The 24,823-nt window shown below is 39.6% G+C and overlaps 1 protein-coding gene across 2 annotated transcripts in view; it reads left to right on the top strand.

Annotated features, from left to right (window-relative positions):
* Window positions 1–9,119: 9,119 nt before the first annotated feature.
* The window catches only part of OLFM3 (olfactomedin 3), a 57,341-nt gene continuing 41,637 nt past the window's right edge, over window positions 9,120–24,823 (top strand). Inside the window, exon 1 of one of the 2 annotated variants that reach the window (XM_062606145.1) lies at window positions 9,120–9,407. In XM_062606145.1, the coding sequence (XP_062462129.1) occupies window positions 9,339–9,407 (69 nt within the window). In that variant the 5' untranslated portion in view covers window positions 9,120–9,338. The remainder of the gene's footprint in view (window positions 9,408–24,823) is intronic. The other variant, XM_062606144.1, reaches the window with a different exon arrangement.

The raw sequence follows: 24,823 nt of genomic DNA, 5'->3' as shown, positions 1-24,823 counted from the left end.
AAAGCTTCCACTGTGATTGACCTTAAAGACACTGGCAAATTAATTACTTTCTAGTCAATATGGCATGGCAGCTTAAAGATTTGAACAGATACCCAACCAGTTAAAAGCATGCTGCCATCTGCTGAATATGAGAGCGAGGGATTTGTACTGCTCTCTCTGAAAGTAAAGCTGTGTAGAGCCTTCCAAGAAATATCTTACCAAACCAATAATTCATAGGTTATTTCACAAGTCAAATAAAGACTGTTCAGGTTCTGCAAGAGCACTGGTCGTCTCTCGCATCTCTTTGATCCACAGGTTTAAAATGAAAAAGGAGACTATCTCAGAGAATCTCCTGAAGCTTTGGTTTTGAGCCCACTTCTTAACAGCTGGAGCTAGGGTATATTCAAAAGATCATGAGATTTATATGAACAGTCATGAAGTGCAGATGTGAGCATGGGAGTTCATAATTTATGTACCTCACTGTCAAACCTCAGTGCTATCCTAATTTAGAGAGTCCTCCTCTGGCTTGAGATAAAAAAAAGTGTCAGTAACATAGAAACTGAAGTTCCCGTAAAACAATGGTTAGGAGCCAACACAGAGGAGTGACTTACAAAGACTACAGCTATCTTCTGAAAACCAAACCAAACCAAACAAAAAAAAATAACGGAGATGTAACAACAAAAAAACATACACATTAATTTTATTTTCAGTACACCCCTGTCAAATTAGGAAACTGAGTAATTTTTACACTACTATTCCTGTAAATAAAAACATACAGCAAACTGGTCTAAAGTTATAAATATATAAACACACATATGTATATACACACATAAAACTATATAAAATATATCACATGGGTCCAAAAATATATACTAATGGGAAATACAGCACCTATTATTTCTCAGATATGTTGAGGGATAAGATAGGTGACTCCAAGTCGCGCACACAGCAGAAGAAGCCAGCCAGTTGTGCAAATCACCACTGTTCACATTGGTAGAGGATCATAGGATAATTCAGGCTAGAAGAGACCTCAGGAGATCTCCAGTCCAAACTGCTGCTCAAAGCAGAGTCAGCTGTGAAGTCAGACTTGGTTACTCAGACTTCTATTCAATCTAGTACGGAAAAACTTCAAGGATACAGACTGTAGTACCTTGCTGGGCAATCTCTTCTGCTGCTTGACTGTCCTGATGGTGAAAAAGGGTCTCCTTATGTCTCTAAACATGTGGCACATACAGCTTTTACACCTCCTGCATATCAGCTATTGTAGGTATGATTCACTTTTCAGATACACTAGTTGTAAATGAGGTATAGCTATCCAAAAAAAACAATGAAATCACTGGAACATAAACCGCTGGGAAAACAAGACCTTTTGCTCCAAAGTTTAGTTTTATTCTTTCATCCAGTTATTCCCTCTAGAATTTACAAATGGGCTGATATCTTACAGAAGTTTGAAGAAAATCTTTCTAAATTTTCCCCTCTAAAGAAGAGATACTGTGTGTCCTTTGACCAAGCATCATAGCCAAAGCTATGAATGAGTGGAATTGGAATGAACAGAATCATTTCATCTGTTCCTCTGTTGTTGCTGTGCAACAGGATAGAAGTAAAATCAAAAGTAGAGCCAGCTCTCAAGTATTAGGCTAACAATGGACAACTGAAAAATGATAAAAAAATATGTCCCACATGCAAGTTATAGTCTTCTTAATTTGATATTGTAATGAGAAAGTAGAAAACAAATGACACTGCACATTGTAGAATGCAGAATTTGCTGAGCTGTTAAGTCAACCCGGTGCAACCCAGTGAGCATACCCATACTGCTTTGAGACTTGGATGGAGGGCTCCATGACAATTATGTTATTAACTCATGATAATTACTGTATAGCATGGATAATCTCCTACCCGATCAAGAAAAGCTGATACAATTTGACAATTGACAAGAGACATATCAACTTTCTTTTTAGAAACACTTTAGAACCTAACAAATGCTGAAGTAAACCAAAGTACCTTTTTCAAATCTTTCTCTTCCTAACATTTGCCTTTTAAAAAGCTGTCCTCCTACTTAAACTGATCTCAGAGAGCGTATTAATACATACCATTCACAGCCATAACCCAATATCAGTATTCAAAATCTAAACCTACAGAAGCACCAGGGGAATGCCAGCAAGCATCAGCTTAGACAATTACTTATTTCAGATTAAATTCTAGCATCCACCCGGAATTAAAATATCAAATACGTGTCAGCTAACAAAAACGTATTATAACAGTGCCCAAGTTCATGTCATCAGGTATAACAAGCATACTTCTTGACTATATGGGAGAGAACCATGAATACTGCAATAGCACCACAAACAGCACCATGCTACTAGGTTCTTTTAAAAACTGAAACTGATTGAAAATCAAAACAATGAATTACTATTGTTACAGAAAACATCTCTTTAAGCTCATTTGTCTTTGTGACAAGTTCTTCCACAAACTTTTCTTTCTCTTTCCAGCAGAAATTTCTGCACAGAAGACAGACAAGGTACTAAATACAGGGATTCTCATTTGAGAAAAAATATCAGGTATGAAGATAACATTCACAGTTTAAAATAAGCAGAAAATAAAATCCATCAGAATTTTTGCACCATCATTTATAATCATGACCTAATCTTTCCCTCAAGTACTTGTGCCCTTAAGTGAGTATGAAGAAGACTGGTATTGCAATTGAATTTTTAGTAGTGATCCGTTGTTGTTATTTTTATTAGTTTGAGAGCCAGTCCTGTGAGATGCTGAGCCAAAATGATCAACAGCTGACTATACTCTGGTCCTTTGAATTCCCACAAACATCATGTTGTTACACAGGAATATCGCAAGCAGCCTCTTTACTATGACACTGGTCAATAAATATCCATATATATGCTATAAGACAAAAAAACCTAGACATCAACTGCTGGATTTATTTTCAATAATTATTTAATCGCCTTTCAATTTTGTAACATACAGAAAAACAAAATACATTTTTCAGGTATTAGTAGGATTTAGTAAAGTAATCACTAGGACAGTGACATCAATAAAACATGCTTCTAAAACCTCCTTTCAATACGTAATATAGCAATGTAGATTAGGAAATGAGGTTGTATTGACAAACTTCAATAATTACTTTCCTTATATGACTAGTAACTATAAAGTATATTATATCTGATTCTAAAATTTATCTAAATACAAGCAAATCTAGTAATTTCCAATATTCCTGAATTTTGTCCCATATCTGCAATATCTCTGTATTTTATTTAACATGTACATACCCTTCTGTGGCTCTGTGGCTCAGTTAAACAAATTAGTATTTTACTGATTTTTTCCATTCATTTGATTTAACATTTCAAGCATCTCTTTCTCTCATGCTCCTTACAAACATAATCAAGTCATCTATCATAAAAGTTTAGCTTCTGTATCATTGAAGCTTAATTTTGCTTTTATCTTTTTTTTTGTCTTTAGCATCATTGAAATATCAAAGTATCCTCTGTAATAAAAGACACATGTATGCTCTCTAAGTGCATTTCAGCTCCATTGAAGTCAACAAAGGTCAGCATTCAACACCTCTTCCTAATTCCCTAAACTTTTCGTTCTCATAAGTATGGAGAATGCCTAAAATTTCAAATCTGGACCAACTTCCTAACAGTAGAAAATTCAACCTCCATGAAATATTTAATAAAAGACTGATTTCATAATTTTTTTCTTGTCTAGGAAAATATTTGATAGCACTACGCTTAAAAACAGGGGTTTGGATGTAACCTGCTATAAATAATTTAAAGATTGTCTTTCTATAGATGCATGTGTATGTTGACTTTTATCATAACTCCTATCAGTAGTTTCAAGCTGTCAAAGCCAGACTGCACAACTTCAAACTTACTTATTTACATAGAATTCAGTACCCACATCCAATTTACCAACTTCAGTTTCCAGTGTACCCAAGTGAACAAGTATCTCTCTTATTCCAACTGCTAGCAATACGACTTGCAATATGGTGTGAAAAGAAGTTGTTATAACTTTAACCACACACTGAGAATATCCTTCACTCTCTAGACAAGCTGTACGTAACGTGCTTCCATTTTGCTAAAATCTGTCACTGACGCCTGCAGGAAAAAGAAGGCTTTTTGACATATCTTTTTTCCCCCCTCTCATGACCGAGTATTTTACCCTGACTGCAGCCATCTCCACACAAAGAATTCAAGAAGAAATGTAATTTATGTGGAATTTCCAGGTTGAAGGATGATTAAAAGCTTTTTTAGAGAGAGATCTTCAGAAACGGTTATTCCCTTGTCACTTTGAGGTATGCAACAGAAATAAGAACTTCTCATATGGGCTTGGATTTTGTTTAATTTTTTTTCAGATACATTTAAAAAAATTCATTATTTCTGGTCTTAATTGCTAGTGATTTTCACCACTCTTCAGATAGCCTTTTCTGACCAAAAAAAAAAAGATTTCTTGGGTTGCTAGAGGGTGGGAGAATAAGCCTACTGCATATTTTATTCTTAATGGATAGTTAAAATCAAGGAGAATAGAATAGAATTGGGTCACTTTATGCCATCCTTTTGAAACTCATTTTCGTACCTTTCCATATATCAAATTATTTAGTTTATAACACACAGAAAGAAGTGTCTGAATTCAGGAGAGCTGAAGTCTCACTTTCTTCAGGAGCCTGGGAACCATTTTTTCTATTTCTAACTTTACTGTTCAATATTTCACTGTTATAGAATCATAGAATCATAGAATAGTTAGGGTTGGAAAGGACCTTAAGATCATCCAGCTCCAACTCTCTTGCCATGGACAGGGACACCTCACACTAAACCATGCCACCCAAGGCTTTGTCCAACCTGGCCTTGGATGCCGCCAGGGATGAAGCATTCACAACTTCCCTGGGCAACCCATTCCAATGCCTCACCACCCTTACAGTAAAGAACTTCTGCCTTAGATCTAACCTGTTTCAGTTTTAACCCATTACATTTTGTCCGGTCACTACAGTCCCTAATGAATAGTTCATCCCAAAATCCCTGTAGCGCCCCTTCAGATACTGGAAGGCTGCTACGGGGTTTCCACGAGACTTCTTTTCTCCAGGATGAACTGCCCCAACTTTCTCAGCCTGTCTTCACACAGGAGGTGCTCCAGTCCCACGATCATCCTCGTGGCCTCCTCTGGACTTGTTCCAACAGTTCCATGTCCTTTTTATGTTGAGGACACCAGAACTGCACACAATACTCCAAGTGAGGTCTCACGAGAGCAGAGGGGCAGGATTCACCTCCTTCGACCTGCTGGTCACACTCCTTTTGATGCAGCCCAGGATACGGTTGCTTTCTGGGCTGCAAGCACACACTGAAGCCAGCTCATGTTCATTTTCTCATCGACCAACACCCCCAAGTCCTTCTCCGCAGGGCTGCTCTGAATCTCTTCCCTGCCCAACCTGTAGCTGTGCCTGGGATTGCTCCGACCCAGGCGTAGGACCTTGCGCTTGGCATGGTTAAACTTCATGAGGCTGGCATCAGCCCACCTCACAAGCGTTTCAAGGTCCCTCTGGATGGCATTCCTTCCCTCCAGGGTATCAACCAACCACACAGCTTGGTGTCATCAGCAAACTTGCTGAGGGTGCACTCGATCCCACTGTACATGTCACCAACATGGGCCTGGGGTCTTCATTCTCACAGTCCACGTGTCTGCCTTTCAAGACTTGGGTGGTGCAGTCAGAGCCTTTGCCAGTGAAGACCAAGGTAAATAAGTCATTAAGAACCTCAACCTTCTCCAAATCCAGGGTAGCCAGTTCTCCTGAGAGCTTCCAGAGGGGGCTTACATTGTCCCTAGTCTGTCTTCTATTCTCTACGTACCTATAGAATCCCTTCTTGTTATCCTTAAATACCCTTAGCCAAGTTTAATTCTAACTGGGTCTTAGCTTCCCTAACCTGGTCCCTAGATTCCTGGACAACATCCCTGTACTCTTCCCATGCCACCTGTCCTTGCTTCCACCTTTTATAAGCCTCTTTTTTCCTTCAATTTTTCCTCAGGAGCTCCTTATCCATCCAAGGATGTCTCATGGCCGTCCTGCTGCACTTCCTTCTAGTTGGGATGCAACACTCCTGAGCTTGTAGCAGGTGATCCTTGGAAACAAACCCACAGACTTGGGCCCGTCCCCCTGCCCTCTAGGGCTACATCCCATGGAACCTTACTAAGCAGGTTCCTGAAGAAGCCAAAGTCTGCTCTCTCGAAGTCCAGGGCAGTGAGCTTGCTGCACACTCTTCTCACTGTCCTAGGGATCTCGAACTTGACCATCTCATGATCATAGTAACTGAGGGTGCCCTGGAGCGTCACATGTCCAACGAGCCCTTCCCTGCTGGTGAGCACGAGGTCAAGCATGGCACCTCTCCTTGTCGGCTCCTCTATTACTTGCAGAAGGAAGTTGTCTTCCACACAATGAAGGAACCTCCTGGATTGCTTGTGCCGGGCCGTACCATAGCTCCAACAGATATCAAGGTGGTTGAAGTCCCCCATGAGAACAAGGGCCTGCGAGAGTGAGACTGTTCCTATCTGTCTGTAGAGCGCTTCATCCACAGGTTCTCCTTGATCAGGCCGTCTGTAACAGATCCCCACAGTAATGTCTCCCATTGCTGTTCTCCCTTTAACCCTGACCCACAAACTCTCTGCTGACTGCTCACCTGTCCCCAGAGAGAGTTCCATACTCTCCAGCCTATCCCTAACATAAATAGCAACTCCAAACTGTTTTCAAAGACAGTTCAACAGTTACTCAAAGCAGCATCAGGGAATGGAAAAACACATTACATCACTGAAGCTCTTCAACAAGGTTGCATTCTATGAGTAATTCAACATTGTTCATATGTTTTGCCAAATATATCTACGATAGACTGAAAAAAGGAAAGGTGAGAAAAGTGTGAGGAAAATAAAGGTAAGGCAAAGAAGAGAACAAGCCACTCTAGAAAAGAATACTCTAGAAAAGGTCTAAATACTTTCATCACTGACTTTGTGGCTTTAGAATCTATGTACTTTTTTTTTTTTCATAAGAAATCGCTTTGTTTGAAAACACCATTCACTTTGGCCTTTAGAAGACCTCAGATTTTTAGTGCTTTGGTACCATTACTTTACTTATTGTTGAATCCATATTAATACATGCAGCTGTCCATTTTTATATTCTTTTATTGTTATTTCATAGAAAAACAGACCTTTTATATCTTTCCTACAGGAGTGAAAAAAACCAAAAGAAATAACGAGTCTCCTTTATATTTCTTTTATATTTTCCTTGCAAAAGGAAATTCAATAGAGGCAGTATCAGAGGAGATTCTCTTTCCATTGTAGACCCTGGAATGTCAATGGAAGCACATTCATATATCCTATCATTTGCTTTTCTTGCCATAAGGAACCACACTTTGTAGATCTACCTTCTACAGAAATGAAAGACTGTATCTTCCTCCAAGACACTGCTGGCTGAAATAGGGTTTCTCTAAGTCAGCATAGCATAAAAGATCAATTGAGGAAAAAAAAAGTGGTTATTTTAATGTTATAAGAATTCAGAATGCAAAAATATAACAAACCATTGCAGGAAAATTGCCATTTTTTTTAACTGGCAACATTATACCAAGGATATGCAATGTCTTGAGACACCACACGGGCAGAACAGTTTCTGCTCTCTTTGCCTTAATTCCTGAAGACAAAACCCACCAATCCTTTAGACTTGGACAGTAAATTAGAAAACCATGCCCTGTCCATACATATCCCAATAGACCCTCAACTAACACACCCTCCCAAGCTTAAATTTTTGGTTTTCTGGGTTTTTGTTGTTGGGCTTTTCTGTCTTTCTTTTTTTTTGTTTGTGGTCGTGTTTTTTTTACACTGAAGTTTTGCTTTCTTTTTGTTGAAATCACATAACACTATAACAGCACTGTCCTTTCTGTGCCAGCTGCTGAAAAAGTATATAATGTAGACCCCCAGAAAATTTAATCATGACCAAAAGGTTGCTAACTGTAAGGCTAATACATTCTACTATGCAAAACTGAGAAAACCCCTCATTTATAATAGTCTTATTTATAAGGTTATAACTAAGGTTACCCTAACCATAGATCACGCTTTTGAGTCTTGTAAGGAAAAATAATTGAAACTTTACTCTACTGTGCCCATGCTAACAGGATGGTGCTATTGTGTGATTTACATCTGGGCCATACTCAGCTGTGCTCAACATGGAACCTGCAGGAAACCATATCGCATCCCTGCCTGTACTTCCTCTTCGGGAATTGCGGAAAAGTGACTATGAGCCACTGCATAGATAGACAGGAGCCCACCCAGAGCCTTGACTGGCAAACCAGCACTGACTACAAATGGTGCTAGCTGATACAGAGAAAAGGAAATTCCCGATGGCATAAAATCATGGAATCGGTGGAGTTGGAAAAGATCTTTAAGCTCATCAAGTCCAGCCATTCCCCAGCACTGCCAAGGCCAACCCTAACCCATGCCACCGAGGCCTTTTCTCCATGGTGTGTGAACACTTGCAGGGACGGTGACTCCAGCCCTGCCCTGGGCAGCCTGTTCCAATGCCTGAGCACCCTCTGGGGAAGGAATTGTTCCTCAGCTCCGTCTAAACCTCCCCTGGTGCAGCTTGAGGCCGTTTCCTCTTGTTCTATCTCTTATTCCCTGGGAGAAGTACAACATGTCCGTAGGAGGGCTTCCAAAGAACTTCTCAACCAGCGACCTCCACCAGCCTTCACTTATATAAGCCTTCCCACCACAGCTCACCTTCCAAAGTAAGGGGATGCGATGGTCACTTGCTGGTCCATGGTCCAACTGGACAGCAGTGGTGGCTCCCCGCTCAACAGTTCAGGTAAGCCTTTCCCGGTGGGGTAGTGTAGGGGCGGGATCCCCCAGAGGAAACCCCGCTGCGACACCAGCAAGCGACACCCGCAGCTCCTCACAGGAGCCAGCCCTCACCCCTCTCCCGATGCCATGGTGCCGGGAGAGCCCGGCTCCGCGCTCCTTCCGCAGAAGGAAGAGCTTCCCCTACCCACTGCCACGGGAAATGAGCCGAGCCCAGCCCAGCCGCGCTCACGACTCATTTCCCGGGCCCAAACTTCGCCGGTGGGCTGGCCGGGGGCGGGGCCGGGCTGCGGCCGCGGAGCTGCTTCGGCAGTACGGGCAGCGCCGTCCTCGCCCGCCCTCCTCGCAGCGAGGCCGCCCGCGGAATGAGCGTCCCCCGGGCGGCCGCTGCTGCAGCCTCCACTCTGGCGGGCGGGCAGGAGCGCGGGCGCAAGGCGCGACTGCCGGCACGATCGCCGCAGCGGGTGCGGAGTGAATGACAGAGAGGGGCGGTGCGGAGAAGCAGCCCTGGGGTCAGGATGCGGACGCCCGCCAACATCGTCAACCTCCTGCTGCTGTCCTTGCTGGCCGGCCTCGATCCGTCCAAGGTAGGAGCCGCCCGGGCGCCGCGGGGCGGCTGTATAGCTGCGGGGAGAGGCGGGTGCGCGTCCTTGGTTGTCCGATCGGAGGGGCGGGAGAGTTCGTGACGGATACGGTGGTCTCGGGATTGCCGGGTGCCCTGTGCGAGGCGGGGAAGCGCGGTTGGAAGGGCTCCGCGGCCGCGGGCTCGCTTCAGTCGGGCCCAAGACACCCGCTCACTGAGCACCGGCCGCCCTGATCTCCCCATGACGACCACCCGGCATTGCTGCGCGCACAAGTTACATCAGTTGTCGGGAGAGGAGCGGGGCGGCGGGGCCCGGCTGAACGGAGCAGCGCGTTCTCCGGTTCAAAGAGGCGTTTATAGTGCGCGATGACTGCACCACTTCCGAGGAAGCAGCCAGGCTCTGGAAACAGGGATCGGCAGTCGCCGGCTGGGAAGAAATGTGTTTAGAGTGGAACCGGAGGCACTAGGTGAAGAGCCTGCGTTTAACACTACTCTGGGCTCTGCAGAGGTCCATTATCTTCCAATGCGTGCAGGACATTAAAATCACATGTGATACTGAAATAAGTAAACGGCATGTTTTAGCCATGCAGCCTGGCTTGTGAAGGTAATTTTAGATGAAATCGTTTTAAAAGATGCAGAGTTGCACTGTACCACCTCAGAGCAATAATGACTGAACCCCCCCCAGGCCTGCAGATGTCTGTAGTGCTGCATCTTGTAGGAGCAGAACTTGTCTCATTTGTCTTTGTGTGCCGGGCAATCCTGCTAACTATGAACGTTAAAAGAAAGTAACGAGAGAGGGAACATGCGTAGAGTATTGCAGACCATTACCAGCAGTATTCCATGCTGTGTGGCCACAATTTGTATTGTATGTTGGTGAATGTCATTTTAATGATATCATTTAGGTACCAGACAACCGTATGACAACTGCTCTTCTGGCAGTTATTTTTTCCTTTAAAATAAAGACATTAATCACATAGATGTACAAATATATACTGAATTCCCAACAGTATGGGAGGGGTGTTCCTTTTTTAAAAATGTAAGGATAGAATTTCAAAAGCAGTTCAGTGGAAATCTGATTTATGGCTGCAGTATTCTGTCTGCTTTTTAATCAGTACGATACAGTAACAAACAAGCAGGAGTGATACAGGGTTAATAATGTTAGCTAACTAATTGTATCAGTGTTACTAAGTAGGAGCTACCTACAAGCATCAGCTATTGCTACATCTGTAAACAGACTCATCAGGCAACACACAGGAGTTCCACATCTGTGTGGACAGCAGCACGTGCCTAAATGTTATAATCACGGGTTTTGACACACTCCTTTTTCTTTATTTCTTTTTATCTTCTCTTACACTTTGCGAGATCTGTTAAATGGAAGAGACTTAAGGAGACTGTGAAAGCAGAAAATGCAAAATCTGTGTACACACACAGTGTAAAACCACTAATAAAGCAAATCAGCTCCAGGTGGCAGGATTATTCTGTTAGTTCAGGTGGCAGAGTTATGCCCCAAAATAACAGTGGGGAGAAATGCTCCATTTTATGTGTCTGTCACCATCCAGCACTGAATAGCAGGATGAGCCACTGCAATGAAATGGCATGAATTAACTTTTGAAACTTTGCTTCTAGCTCTTTTTGCTGTGGCATGCTGTGCAGAGGACATAAAAATCGCCTTTTATTCATTACCCTGTGTGGCATTTTCAGGGATATGAAAATGTTCGTTGCAGGCTCTTTTCACTTTGTCACGGGGACATGAGCCAGAAAGCTCAGAAGTCCTTAAGATTACATAAAACTAAGAGCCCTTAACATAAGCCTGTTTTTTTATCAGAGCTAAATTAGCTTTTCATAAATAAAAACCACAAGATCAGATGGTTACTCAGATCCTTGGTTAAGATACTACAGCAGATTAAGTGTAAAAAAGATGCCACATGACACAGAATCTAGTTTTGTTGACTATGGACAACAGTTTTCGAATTTCTGTGAAATATATCTAAAATATTTACAGGGTTTGGTTTTGGCTTGTTTTTTTTTTTGTTGTAATTTTTTGTTTTTTTTTTTTAGCAAATAAGTACAAGTTGTGGCTGAAATCTCACTTTACAAATGGAAGTAGTGCTCAGTTATTTATCTTGCTTTATGCTAAATTGAAATGGAATGATAATTTTCTGCCCTGAGGTTGGAAAGCAAATATATCATTTGGAATTAATTTTAGGAAACAAGGAGATGTTAAATTATTTCTTTTCCAAACATAATTCTGCAATATGCTCATGACTAGACAGCCAACTTTTTTAAATGCCCTTGACACTCACAAACCATTCACCTTAAGAAACTAGATCACATCCAACATTTCAGAGTATCCATTCATGTCCTATGGAATTTATATTCAAGGAATAACGCATTTTACTGATCAACTACTTTAAAATAATGCTGAGGGTTTGGGGGTAAAGCTTTGAATTAGTGCCAGGCCGTCACTGACTTGTTCACAGACATTTTTATTATGGCCGGTCTTTTATGCTATACTTACTAAGTTATTTACCGATAGTAAAGTGTTTAAGTATTGCCATCTTATAGTAAAATATGTAACAAAAATGTAACAAAAAAATAGAAATAGTTTATTGTTAAATTCTAGAATATTAATATTTGATTTTCAGCATAGTAATTTGTTGCCAATTATTTGGGTTGGTTTGTTTGTGATTTTTTTATGGTTTGGGGTATTTTTTCTGCTAAACATTATGGAGAATATTGACCAGCTCTGGAAACTCCTCTTTAACAAAGGGAAGACATCTCACTGTTGATTAAACATTTAGTGCTCATTACAGACTATCAATTTTAAGATACTTATTAAATGTTGTATCTATTTGATTCTTATTTTCCTCTGTATTTACATAGAAAAATACAAGAAAACATTCATGCTAATCTGATTTCTTTCCAGCAGTGTGACTACATATTCAGCAGGAAGGGATATACAGGGAAAGGACTTGGAATAAAAAGTCTTTCCTTAAGTGCAGTATCTTGAAAAAAGGCGCTATTAAATATGAGGAAACTTCTAAGAGTCACTGCTAGATGGCATCTCTGTGCTGTTTTTCTACAAGCCTAAAGTTTTCTGTAATGACCTTCATAGTCTTGTAAACTGGACTTCTTTTAAAAGGGTTGCTTTTGCTGGCCATTATTTGATAATCACAGTCGTATAACCAAGTGAACATTTCATAGTGATGTAATGCTGCTCCACATAGAAATCAAGCTAAGCAGGTTTCCAAGTCTACATGACAATTACAGAAAGCAGCTGTATTCCCTGGGATAAGGATGTTTTCGAATATTAATATTAAAGAAAATAAAAGCAAATTTGAAACAAGTCATCTATTTTTGAACACTTAAACTTTATATTTCGACCTTTGGAATGGCTATGGTTCTGGATTTTAAAAATCTACAATTTTCACACATACTAAGACTACACAACTAGCCACTAAAATCTTACTTTTTCCCAGATTTCAATAACTTGTTAGTAGGAAGAGAGCACTGCTTTAATGCTGCTTTGCAATATGAATGAATTCATCCCTATTGCGACATAACAAGAATACTATGTACACACAAGGATTACTACAATACACTATTTTTGTTGTAAATATGACTCATAGTTCTACAATACATTGCAAAATTAAATGGAAGTCTCATTAACTGCTTGGAAATTAGTTTATCCTGTTTCCTACAGCATCAGCAGTTAGTCAACATGAGAAATATTTATCCTGCACAATTTAAGAATGCTCTAAATCATTAATTGCTGAATGTGATCAGCTCTTGCTTGTTGTCTGCTCTCTTAGTTCTGAGTGACATGATTCAGTAGCCATTGAAGAATATCCTGTTGCTACCAATATATCCTGGGCCATCTCTCAGGTGTCATTCCAGACTGAGAACATTGGGGCTGCCCAGACTAGAGAAGAGAAGCTGCGTGGAGACCTCAGAACAGCTTCCAGTGTCTGAAAGGGGCTACAAGGATGCTGGAGAGGGACTCTTCATTAGGGACTGTAGCAGTAGGACAAGGGGTGATGGGTGCAAACTGAAACAGGGGAAGTTCAGGTGAGATATAAGCAAGAAGTTCTTTACTATGAGGGTGCTGAGGCACTGGCACAGGGTGCCCAGAGAAGCTGTGGCTGCCCCATCCTTGGCAGTGTTCAAGGCCAGGTTGGATGGGGCTTGGAGCAACCTGGTCTAGTGAAAGATGTTCCTTCTCATGGCAGGTGGTTGGAACTGGATGATCTTCACAATTTAACCATTCTATGATTCTGTGTTATTCTTGCTCTAGTAACTTCAGTCAATGGGTAAAGACCAAACACTGTTGTTAACACTACCCGTTCTTCCTGCAATGGTCGATACAATGACTTCTAACATTTCAGACCCTGAAAAAAAAGGTGCTTCTTGTATTTCCTACTTACCCTCACTCAATAACACACAACCACCATATGTTATATAATCTCACAGAAAGGTATACAGTACATCATTTTAAGTAACACATAGGAAGATATTAAAGGAGAGTGTGAAAACATGCATCTGAATGACATGTCTGTGTCTGCTAACTCTTGGTACTATACGACATCACAGGGCCATTTAAGGGCTTTTATAAACTGTTGATGCTATGTGAAGAGACCTTTCTTTAGCTAATAGAAGACTCCTTTGTTGTTCTCTACTAATACGACTGTTCTGTGGTTAAAGCCCAGCCAGTAAATCAGAACCATGCAGCTGCTCGCTCACCCCCTCCCTCTTCTTCCCCCATGCTCCAGGAGGGATGGGGAAGAGAATGGGAAGAATGTAACTCCCACGAGTTGAGATAAAAGCAGTCCATAACTAAGGTATAACACAATCCCACTACTGCTACCACCATTAATAATAATGATAAGGGAAATAACAAGGGAAGAGAATACAATTGCTCACCACCTGTTGTTCGATACCCAGTCTGACCCGAGCAACGATCTGGGCCTTCTGGGTAACACCCCTCGCTTTCTATACTGGGCATGATGTGCTGTGGTATGGAATACTGCTTTGGCTAGTTTGGGTCAGGTGTCCTGTCTCTGCTTCCTCCCAGTTTCCTGTGCCCCTCCTTACTGGCAGAGCATGAGACTGAGAAAGTCCTTGATTGGAGTAAATATTACTTAGCAACAACTAAAAACGTCGGTGTTATCAGCTTCGTTCTCAGGCTGAAGTCGAAAACACAGCAGTGCACCAGCTGCCAAGAAGGAGAAAAATAACTGCTGTAGCTGAACCCAGGACACTGCTGCTGCTTTGAATGCAATCATATACTGATTATATACATTCTGTATAATCTCAAAAAAAAGATATATATATGTATAACCAGATATGTTTATACATATAATAAATAATTCTTTTCTCAAGGAAGCAATTATTTTCCCATTAGATGCATATTGCCTTCAGGTAGCTGGGCTTCCACCTTCCTTCATTTGATCAAGTAATAAGCCAATGAAGGAGGAACAATTGACAAAATATGGAAAGAAGAAAAAAGCTGAAAAGGTGACTGTCAGAAACAGGAAATGCTGTTATAATAGTATAACAGCAATTAAAACAATATCCAGCTATAATTCTAAAAGTTGTGTTTCTCATTGGCTACAAATTTCACACAATTATAAATTTCTAGTTCAAATCCATGAACTTCCTAAAGGGCCTATTAAAAAATGAACAGGGAGTCCTCAGAGAGTGTCTAGTCTGTTTGGGGCACTGAAATCCCCTTTTTCAGTAGTGTAGTATGACAACAATGCTTCACGGAATCACTAAGGCATTCTTACTGGGTCTTCACTGAAAGCCAAGTAAAATTCAAAAGCCTTGTGTAAATCTTTGCAGCACTGGTATAGAGACGTCCTCTCAAAGAGCATCTTTCACAAGAACAGACATCTAACCTATTGCTTCATTCCACAGGGCAGTGGATTTCTTGTCTCAGATGAAACCTAGAGAAAATGAGGACTTTGTGTGCCTGTGTTTGAATACAAGAGACTTTTCATGAGGGAGCATTTAGGAATAGTGGAAAACTACTCTGAAAAATTCAGAAATTCCTGCATTTAAGCCTAAGTGAGATACAAACAGAAAGAAAGAAAATACCTCCTAATTCTAGACCAGATACATTATTCATATGTTTTTAAACCAAGATGTATGACACAAGCACATGCTATCTGTGCATGTGAATCATACCATCTAAGAACCTAGCCAGCAGAATTCTTAGCCCTCCAAGGCAATTAAGACCAGAAACACAGCAGCAGTACATATGACTCAAAAATACTTCGAATGGTCTACAGAAAAGCATTCAGGAATTAAGCATATGTTTGTTTGTTTGGAAGGAAGATCAGAGCTTAAATCATGCTCATTTGATGTAAAGATAGGTGTGTGCTACTCCCCACATGGTCAGCTAACTTTTTTTCTCCTAAGAGGAAGTGATCTTAATGCATTCACAGGGAGATCTCTTAAGAACTCTAAGTACACAGAATCAATCTTAATATACTTCATCCTGGCATTCATGAGGTTTTTGTTGAGTTTGCTATAAAATAAAAGCAGGTGATAAGTATCTTAACCATTCCTTTATTCAGCCTTTATTTTCCTAACACTAGAAAGAAATTCATTTTCTAGAGGACTCAATTCCTCTTACTTCAGTACTAAGTTATCTTTACCACCAGTTCAGAAAGCTGATTCTATTGTTTATCATATTGTATGGAAACACACTGAATATTGACAAGAAAGGACAGCACATGTTATCCAAGAAGTAAGAATGTAAGTAAAACAGAAGTGTAAATGTGGCTGGTTTGTAGTGAAAGCTGCATAGAATTCTAATTTAGGAATGGGCCAAAAGCTGCAACTTTTAACCGTTCTGATTATGGCATGTTATTATCTAACTCTTTGAAGGACACCCACCTACCACTGATGGCCACTTGATACCTTTTGCTGTCTATAAGAATGGAGTTACCCTGATTTCAAGATGTAGGAATCAAACATAAGTAGTTCAGTTGTGGGAGCATTTAAGATTCATGCTACAATGTTTGGGTGGTGAGGCCCAAGCAAAGACAATTCTGAGATTATTTCTTAATGTTGTGCACAGCACAGTGTCAAGAAATGCATCCAAAAGCAAATATGGACTGATCTTGGAGATAACCTCTCATGTTGCAGCATTACTTCCAAGAGTCAGTGACAATATGGACTGCAGCTTCAGATTTCTTCATTAGTGACTTCAATCTTTAAGGAAACTGGACTTCTATCAGCAGCATAACATAGCAGAACATTTGAAACTATTTCAAAAACATTACTGGTTTTATTGTCATTGCTTTATTCCTGTCATTAAAGGTTTTTAAACTCTAGACTTGGTTTTGTGTGCAATTGGAGAATAATGTTTCCCTGCTGCAATTATTTTTTCCTATTCATTTTGTATAATGTTATGTATTATCATCACAATTCTACCTTTTTATAGTAAGATTCTGTGCATTTACAATACGTGATACTGAGATATTTTTTTCCAAGAAAATACATAGAAAATAGTGTAGTTGAAACACTGAGCTGCTGTACTGAGTAAAAATTACACAGAATAGATGACCATATGAAAAGTTCAAGTGAAGCTATAGATACATGCTGTCAGTTCTCAAAGCAAGTATGTGACAGGTTTGAATATACAATAAGGTCTCAGATCAATATTATTTGCTGTCACACAGGTATTTCTGGGCTCTTGCATAACAAATACAGAGGTGCATGTCAGGCAGAGTAGCAAATGAGCATGTTAAAACAAATATGCATTTTCTGAAGTAACTTACTTAGTAGCTTATTACAAAAGCATATAAGGTAGCATGAAAGTCCGTAACTATATTGAATGTGAACAAACACAGATATGAAGTAATATTCACATTATTCTATTTCATCCATTGTAGAAATTAGCGACAAAATGTTGCTTAAAGAAATGAGAATTGCTAACTTCTACAGTTTTCTTGGAGAACTGTGACCTCCTAAATTATTTATAATATCCCCTGCTCATATTTCATTCAGACTGACAATTAATTGAAAGCTTTTTGGAAATACCTTATTCAGAAAAAAAGGTTTCTGAAAAGCAGATTTAAGCATGAAAGTTACTTCTGTCAATTTAGCCAAGGAATTCTATTAAACTATGTTTCCTAGAATGTTCCCAATTGTGGTTGCTTGCTTCAAGGTAAAATTACATTTCCTATGGGAATAGCATCATTCAACAGCTTATTTTCTTTTGAGTTTGCCTTTTAATACAGTCAGTGTTTTACTTTTTAAATCAGCAGCTATTTTTCAGGTACACAAAAAGCCTTGTTCAAGATGTCAGTTACAATATTACATTCACTTTATTCAGCCTGGACATAATTTCTATTCTGATAACTGATTTATCTTGAACATCGGTAACTTAATATACTTTCAGGAATTAATTTACTAAGAGGAATAAGAGGCTGTACAGACTTCCCCCGCTGTTGGTCTCAGTACATCCCCTGGATCTATTCTATGTCTCTGGCTCCCCAACGGGGATGGATGTCTTCATGACAATAGTACAGTAAAATCTGCCAAAATCAGAACCTTGAATAACTCTTCTGGAGGTTCCCCCTCCTGGTAATTATTTCAAGACATACATATATAGGAATTAAATGTAAAAAGGAAATAAATTAAGTGCAACTGAGAAAAAAATCACAGTGAAATGTAGTGTAACAATACTTGTTTTCCTGAGGACAAGAAGAGGTAATGCTGCTTAGAGAAGCTCTGAAATGCTTTCAGTCAGTCAATACCAGATTAAAATAATACTTTGTAGTTACTCATTCATGGCAAATTCATCCTTAAATATATGGCAAAGGCCTTTTCACCAACTTCTTAATAGTCTGAAGCTGCTTTATACAAAACAGGCCATTTGGTCTTTTAGTCCATATTTCCAGCATTTCAGGGCTCCTCTAGGCAGCAATTTCTACCATTTAGTGTCATTCTGCTCCACTGTGCCAAAGACCAACCTGTCAGCAATGCCACTCACTACCAGCAAGCTAGACTTCAAACCACTACCCTTTACCAGTCCAAACATTCTTTTTTTGCCTGCCTTGTTCATCCTAGTTTAACTACAACAAGGACACTGTAGGTTATCATATCAAAAGGTTCAGTATGTGACCGTCTCTGCTTGTGGCTCAAGTATAGAATCATAGAATCAGCTAGGTTGGAAAAGACCTTTAAGATCGCCAAGTCCAACCATTACTCCAGCATTGTCAAGGCCACCACTAACCCGTGTCAAAATAATCTGAGATTTCTAGTAGTTTCTTTGTTTCTGTTCCTATTTTTTAATCAGGCTGTGTTGGGTATGGTTAAAGTCCATTCCTAGAGGAAAAACAGATTTATCCACTGTATAGAAAAAGTAATTGTGAGCTCATACAATTTTGGTTTGGAGTTTGCTTTCATCAGGTCCTAAAAGTCAGTTAATGCTGAATTTCATAAAACTCTATGGCAAAAAAGAAACACTGGTATTTTTATACAGTGATGATTTGCATCTAAGTAATTTTCTATATACTTTCCTTGTGCAATGCTATCATGAATAATAGTTTTAAATTCAAAGAATATGATAGCAGAACCTTATTGTTTGTTTTCTTATCTCTTTAAATTGGAAGAGGAGATACTGATTCTTTCCACATCAGAGTTCTTATCCTAAAGCTATTCAAACTGAATTTATATTTCTCCACTTTTTCAGCAGCAACCTAAGGGCCACAGGCATAAAACTTGGCGAAGTTCTTGGATTGGTCAATTCAGAATAACTGGAAAATTTCATTATTGTCTTAGTAAGATACTGAGGTATCTCCTGGGTTACCTGATTCCTATGGGAGGTGTAGAAATGTTGTACAAGATAATGAGATCCATATTCTTTACCACTTTGTCCACAACAACTCTTAGTTCAGTGACAGCCATGACTCTTAGTTGAACTGAATTCTACCTAATGACATTGGGTTTGTATTATTTGTTATACTTGAAAAGTAATTATTTACTGGTATAAGCTTTCCTTTTTTAAACTGAAATGTAACATCTTTGCACACTTGAATTAGAAGTAAATGCTGTAGAATAAACAAATTTATTTTCTTTAAGTAATTTATTATTTTTATACTTCTCAGTCTGTCCCCATTCTAAATAAATTCATTTTAGTACAGACACTCTCCTGGTCCTTTAATACATTTTTCAGCAACTCTTTAGTCCTTATTCTACTACTTATTCTGCTTACTTCTTTTTGAGGTATTCTGAGAGAAACTCGTTACATTTTTTGAGAGACACACATTACACCACATAGGGAGAATTAGTCATACCTTTGTCCTATGTGTATTCCTGTCCACATGGAGGACATCTGGTTCATGGATAGGCTTGTTCTTGGACTTGCAGCAAGAGTCAGTTCTGTTTGAATGTATCATAAAACCAGCTTAAGATACAAAGACTGAGCTGTTTTTCAGGTCTCTGAATGCATGCACGGTTATCAAACATTAAAAAAACATGCGTTAACAATGTCCCACGAGAATCATACAAGCAAAGAATCTGGTCTTCTGCATTTTTGTCTTTTGAAAGCCTCAAATTCCCCTGAGTCTTTAACCTAACAGCTTTCGCCTTTGCCTGCCACATAAGAGGCATGAATTTACTGACTCCCAAACACCTTCTTGATCCCAAGTGCTCTTGCTTTTATTTCTCTTTCTGATGAATAGGTTGATACAGAAATTATATGGGCATTACACAATATGTGCAAGTTCAGAAAGTATGTTAGTACAAACTAACAAGTTTGTTAGTAATACATGCAATTCAGCTAGATATGCAAAAATGCATCTGGAAGACATATGAGCAAACTCGAAGCTATATTCCAAAAATTAAAGTTTCCAGTCTTACAGAAGTATCTCATGGACCAGAAAACTACACTGAAACCAGAAGGAAAGAATAAGTTCCTCTAAGGTAAGAAGGCATATAAATAGTGAGGTTGGTTGTATCATTACCCCTCTACTGAGCTGGCATATAAAACTTCTGGAGTTTTGTATGCACCATATATTTCTACATTCTGTAATATGAACAGGTTTACTTCTGACATCAAAAAATCTGTCAGCTGTGGCTGTCACAAGGTTAAATAGCTGATTTTCAATCTAATCCTTTCTAATTAGTTTATAAATGATCATTTTTAATGACCTTCTGCTACACTAGTCCTGCAGACACTGCTAAAATAAATACTTCCATATTAGTAGATGGTTTAGCAATACATATCTACCTTGTTTCCCTTCCATCCTTCTTGCTGTGATCAGCAATCTCTGCTTCACAATCCAAGTTCAAGTTTCTGTGCTGTTGTCATCATCTTTTGCAGACCTTTCTTTGCTCTCCAGACTTGCTTCCTCACAAAACCATGGATGTATCCTGTTCAAGTCAGCAAATGTGAATATCTTCACTGCAGTGATAAGAGTAAAGTCAGTGTATCCAAAGTTCCAGTTACTGGCCTTACGTTTACATACAGTACCCTGGTGGCTGTTGTCCGTGTCTAGAGGGAATGTTGAGACTGCAGTTCTCTGAGATCTTGAGAGTTTCTTTCAATATCAACAGATTTTAGTTATTTCTCAGCACCACAGCTGGAACATTCATTCCAGTGCCTCTGACAAAATAATTTTCTGTGTGAGTCATTTTGGTTAGTGCTGGCCCGGTGCATTTCAATCAGGAGAATTACTAGGAATTACAAAATACAAAGACCACCACTACATCATTTTCACCATAAGCTCTTCAAAGTTTCAGAAAATGTACTTTAAAAGCAAATTCTAGCATCCAGAAAACAAACCCAAAACCTAACTATACAGTAGTTTATGCTCCCCGTGTTTATTTTTCTGCATCTAACTTCTGCTGAAATGTTACAAATTTATGATTAATTGTGATAACCTGAGATAGAAAATAGTTGTTCTGGGGGGACCAAGAGGCTTTTTATAGAAAAAATACCATGAAAGAATAACATCACAAATTCTGTTTAGAAAAACTGACAGCTTCCGAACTGGGGGTCTTTCTAACATTGTGATTTTAGTATCAGAAACTGCAATGACAAAAATGTTGACCCTTTCTCTGGAAAAGGCTAAATATTTACTTACAGAAAATAAGACCTCTATCTCATTGCACAGTATATACTCTATACCACCAATCAATCTTTTTCATAGTATCTTCTTTCCAAAAACAACTTACATTTATTATTTCTAATGTTTATGTCCTGCTTATTTATGAAACATGCTTAATTCACTATCTCTTATTTTATTGATGTAAAGATATACCTTCTATTTTAAATATTCATGTCATAAAATTATTTCTATTGGGGGTGTGAAGTATTATGGATTGCAGGCAGAGGAAGTGGCTGGTTTATTTTGGTTTTATAACCTTTCTGTAAATTAAAGCTTGAGCATTTCTCTCAGTCCTTTCAGTCCACTATGGGAATCATTTTTTTCAGAAGTGCAGCTCCCTCCATTATGTCCACTGCATTTGCATTGGTGTGAAACACTGCTGGACAATAAATCACACTCACAATAGCAGCAATGTTCTGTTCTTTGTTTCAAGAAGCAAAATGCCTGAGGACATACATGCTTGTTCTCCTCCTCTTTCTCAATGAAAAAGAGGAGGCATTTGAAGAAAATTTTGAACAGAAATATTTACTAAATCAGTGTTCTCAGAATGTCCCATTTATTTAGACTGTGGTAGTTATCTTTTTTTAAATAGAATCATAGAATCACAGACTGGTTTGGGTTGGAAAAGACCTTAAGTCATCCAGTTACAAACCCCTGCCATAGGCAGGGACACCTCACACTAGACCAGGTTGCTCCAAACCCCGTCCAGTCTGGCCTTGAACACTGCCAGGGACGGGGCAGCCACAGCTTCTCTGGGCATCCTGTGCCAGCGCCTCAGCACCCTCACAGGGAAGAGCTTCTGCCTTATCTCCAACCTGAACTTCCCCTGTTTCAGTGTGAACCCATCACCCCTTCTCCTATTGCTACAGTCCCTGATGAAAAGTCCAACTCTAGCATACTGTAGCCCCATTCAGACACTGGAAGCTGCTCTGAGGTCTCCATACAGTTTCTCTTCTTGAGACTGAAGAGCACCAATGTTCTCAGCCTGTCAAATACTAAGCACTTCCTTCTCTAAGGTGCTCTTTCTTACCTTAAGGACTCAAGATCAAAAACTATTAGCCAAAACACACAATCATCATTAAAAGTATTTCATGAAGCAGTAACTTTGCTTTTGTGAGTGCTACAAGGACTAGATTGTTGAAGTTTGGAGCACAGAATTACAGTTTCTCCCTGCAAAACACCTGTAGCACAGTCAGCGGTAGCTTTTTCCCCCCTCTTACTCCTCTCTCTCTGAGCTACCAGCTCCAAAGAGCTGCACATGAGGAAGAACACAAATGCTACCCATCTGCTGTTCCCACTCCTTCCACATCGTCTGTGTGTGAAGGGATGTACAGGCAGATCTCTTCCTCTACTTCTTGGTCTAGACAATGAAATTATCCCTGATGGATATGATGCACAAGGAGAAGGAAGGTATGTGTTGGCTTAATATGTGTTTCCTCTGGCCTGAATGAGAAGTGAAGACAAACTCTTCTTTCTTTGGAGATTTCAAAACAATCTCTGAAACCAGAACAACATGGCTTTCCTGATGTCTCTGATAAGACCACTATACAAGAAGCCACTAGGTGATACTGAGCACCTTGAAATTTAGATTTTTTTGATAAAATCAAAGAAAAGGGGGGTTAATGCAACACTGGGAGTAGCTGTAGTATTCAGTTCTTCCCAGTTCTAGATTTGTCAAGTGACAAAGCTACATTAATGACTAAGGTTCACCACTTGTTCATACAGAAGAAAAAATTACCCACATGCTGTTGGCATTTGTATTACTTTCACTGTTATTTGGCAGGAGTAGAATAAATAGCTCTTGCTTATAGCTCTCTCCCATTTAGAAATGCCACAGAAATTAAATAAGGTTGAGACTGGTTAGGTCACTGAGTCCATCTGTGTCCAAAGGACATGACTAGTTCATGTTTTCTCATGTGGTTCCACAGATCAGTTTCTAAACAGGTGGTAATAGTGATGGTAGTTGAAATAAATCCTGATTAGCCCTAACTGCCTAGTGCTTCTATAAATAGAAATTGATTGTCATTTTTTTCTTCTATATCATGTCATCATTAGTTTCCCAAACATTTGTGTTTTTTAAGTGTTGTGGCTGAACCCAGGACATTAAGACACTAGTAAATGTGATACCTTTTCTAATACTTTTGCTTCCCCTCTGGAAAATATGCTATTATCAGCTAATTTCGTATCAAAGTCCCTAGGCTTCTCCTTCCCTCTTCTTCCAGAAAACTAGATTTTATTTTGTACCTCACGTTGTTTGCCATCTTGGAGTGCTTTCTGACTACCTCTGTTCCTTACATGTTCCTTAACTGCTAGGCATTTGATCTTGCCATATTCAGTTGTCTTATGAGGGCAGCTTCCTTTTCCAGGAACATCTTTGGTATTTTTCAGTTTTGAGAGTTTAGCTAAGTTTTGACAGATCCCTCCAGTCCCCTCCATATCACTACATATGCTGAATTTTGTTATTTCTATTACTATTTTTAGTAATAATTGAAACCCATTCCTCTGAGCTACAAATAAGTGCATTTCAAGCCCAATGCGCTCTTAACCTAAGGAAAACATCCCAAAATTACAAGAAATCACATGATTATGGTTCATGCACCATGTATGCTTGATTTTACTTAGAAGACTGTAACAGAAAGATTTAGTAACTTGGTCACTGAACTGGAAAGATTCTCAGCTATCATTCCAAGGGCATATATCCAAGTTCTGGAACAGTTACTCCAATTAGTATCAGTTTAACTAAAATGCTTCATGACAGGCATGGGGGGAACACCACTTCCTAAAGGTGCCCTTTCTTATTTATTGGTTGTTTTGGTAAGGCCATTTTTTGACACAAGTCTGCTCAAACAAAGCCTTGACTGCAGAGTCTCTGCTTTTTCTCCTCAACTCTTCTTTGAATTCAGAGCATTTTAAAATTGGCAACATCCTCTTAGAAATATCTTTATGCCAAACAGAGCACATCCTCCCCATTTTCGGTCAATAAGGCTTTGCACTTCTCTTTGCATTAGGGCCAGCATGCTCAGACCTACAATCATTAATGCTGGAGGAATTCTTGCCTGACAAAATGACATAGCTGATTCCACAGCATAAGTGAGTGCCATGGTATCTATTCATTACAAGACTCTATTTGAAGATTAACTTCCTCAAAGAGTAACTGGCTGAAAGATGAAGCATAACACTGGAAGTAACGGGAACTTCAGAATAAACCCTTAAATGCCTACATGTGGATACAGGCTATGCCACTGCTGACCTTTCCAGCAAACCACTGTACAGTTGTGCCCCCAGCTGCAGCATG

Source organism: Pezoporus occidentalis, unplaced genomic scaffold, assembly GCF_034315485.1.
Source record: "Pezoporus occidentalis ecotype Australia unplaced genomic scaffold, CSIRO_AGI_Poc_V1 ctg94, whole genome shotgun sequence".
Taxonomy (NCBI): Eukaryota; Metazoa; Chordata; class Aves; order Psittaciformes; family Psittacidae; genus Pezoporus; species Pezoporus occidentalis.
The sequence above is the reverse complement of the archived record's forward strand: the minus strand, read 5'-3'. Positions and strand labels throughout refer to the sequence as shown.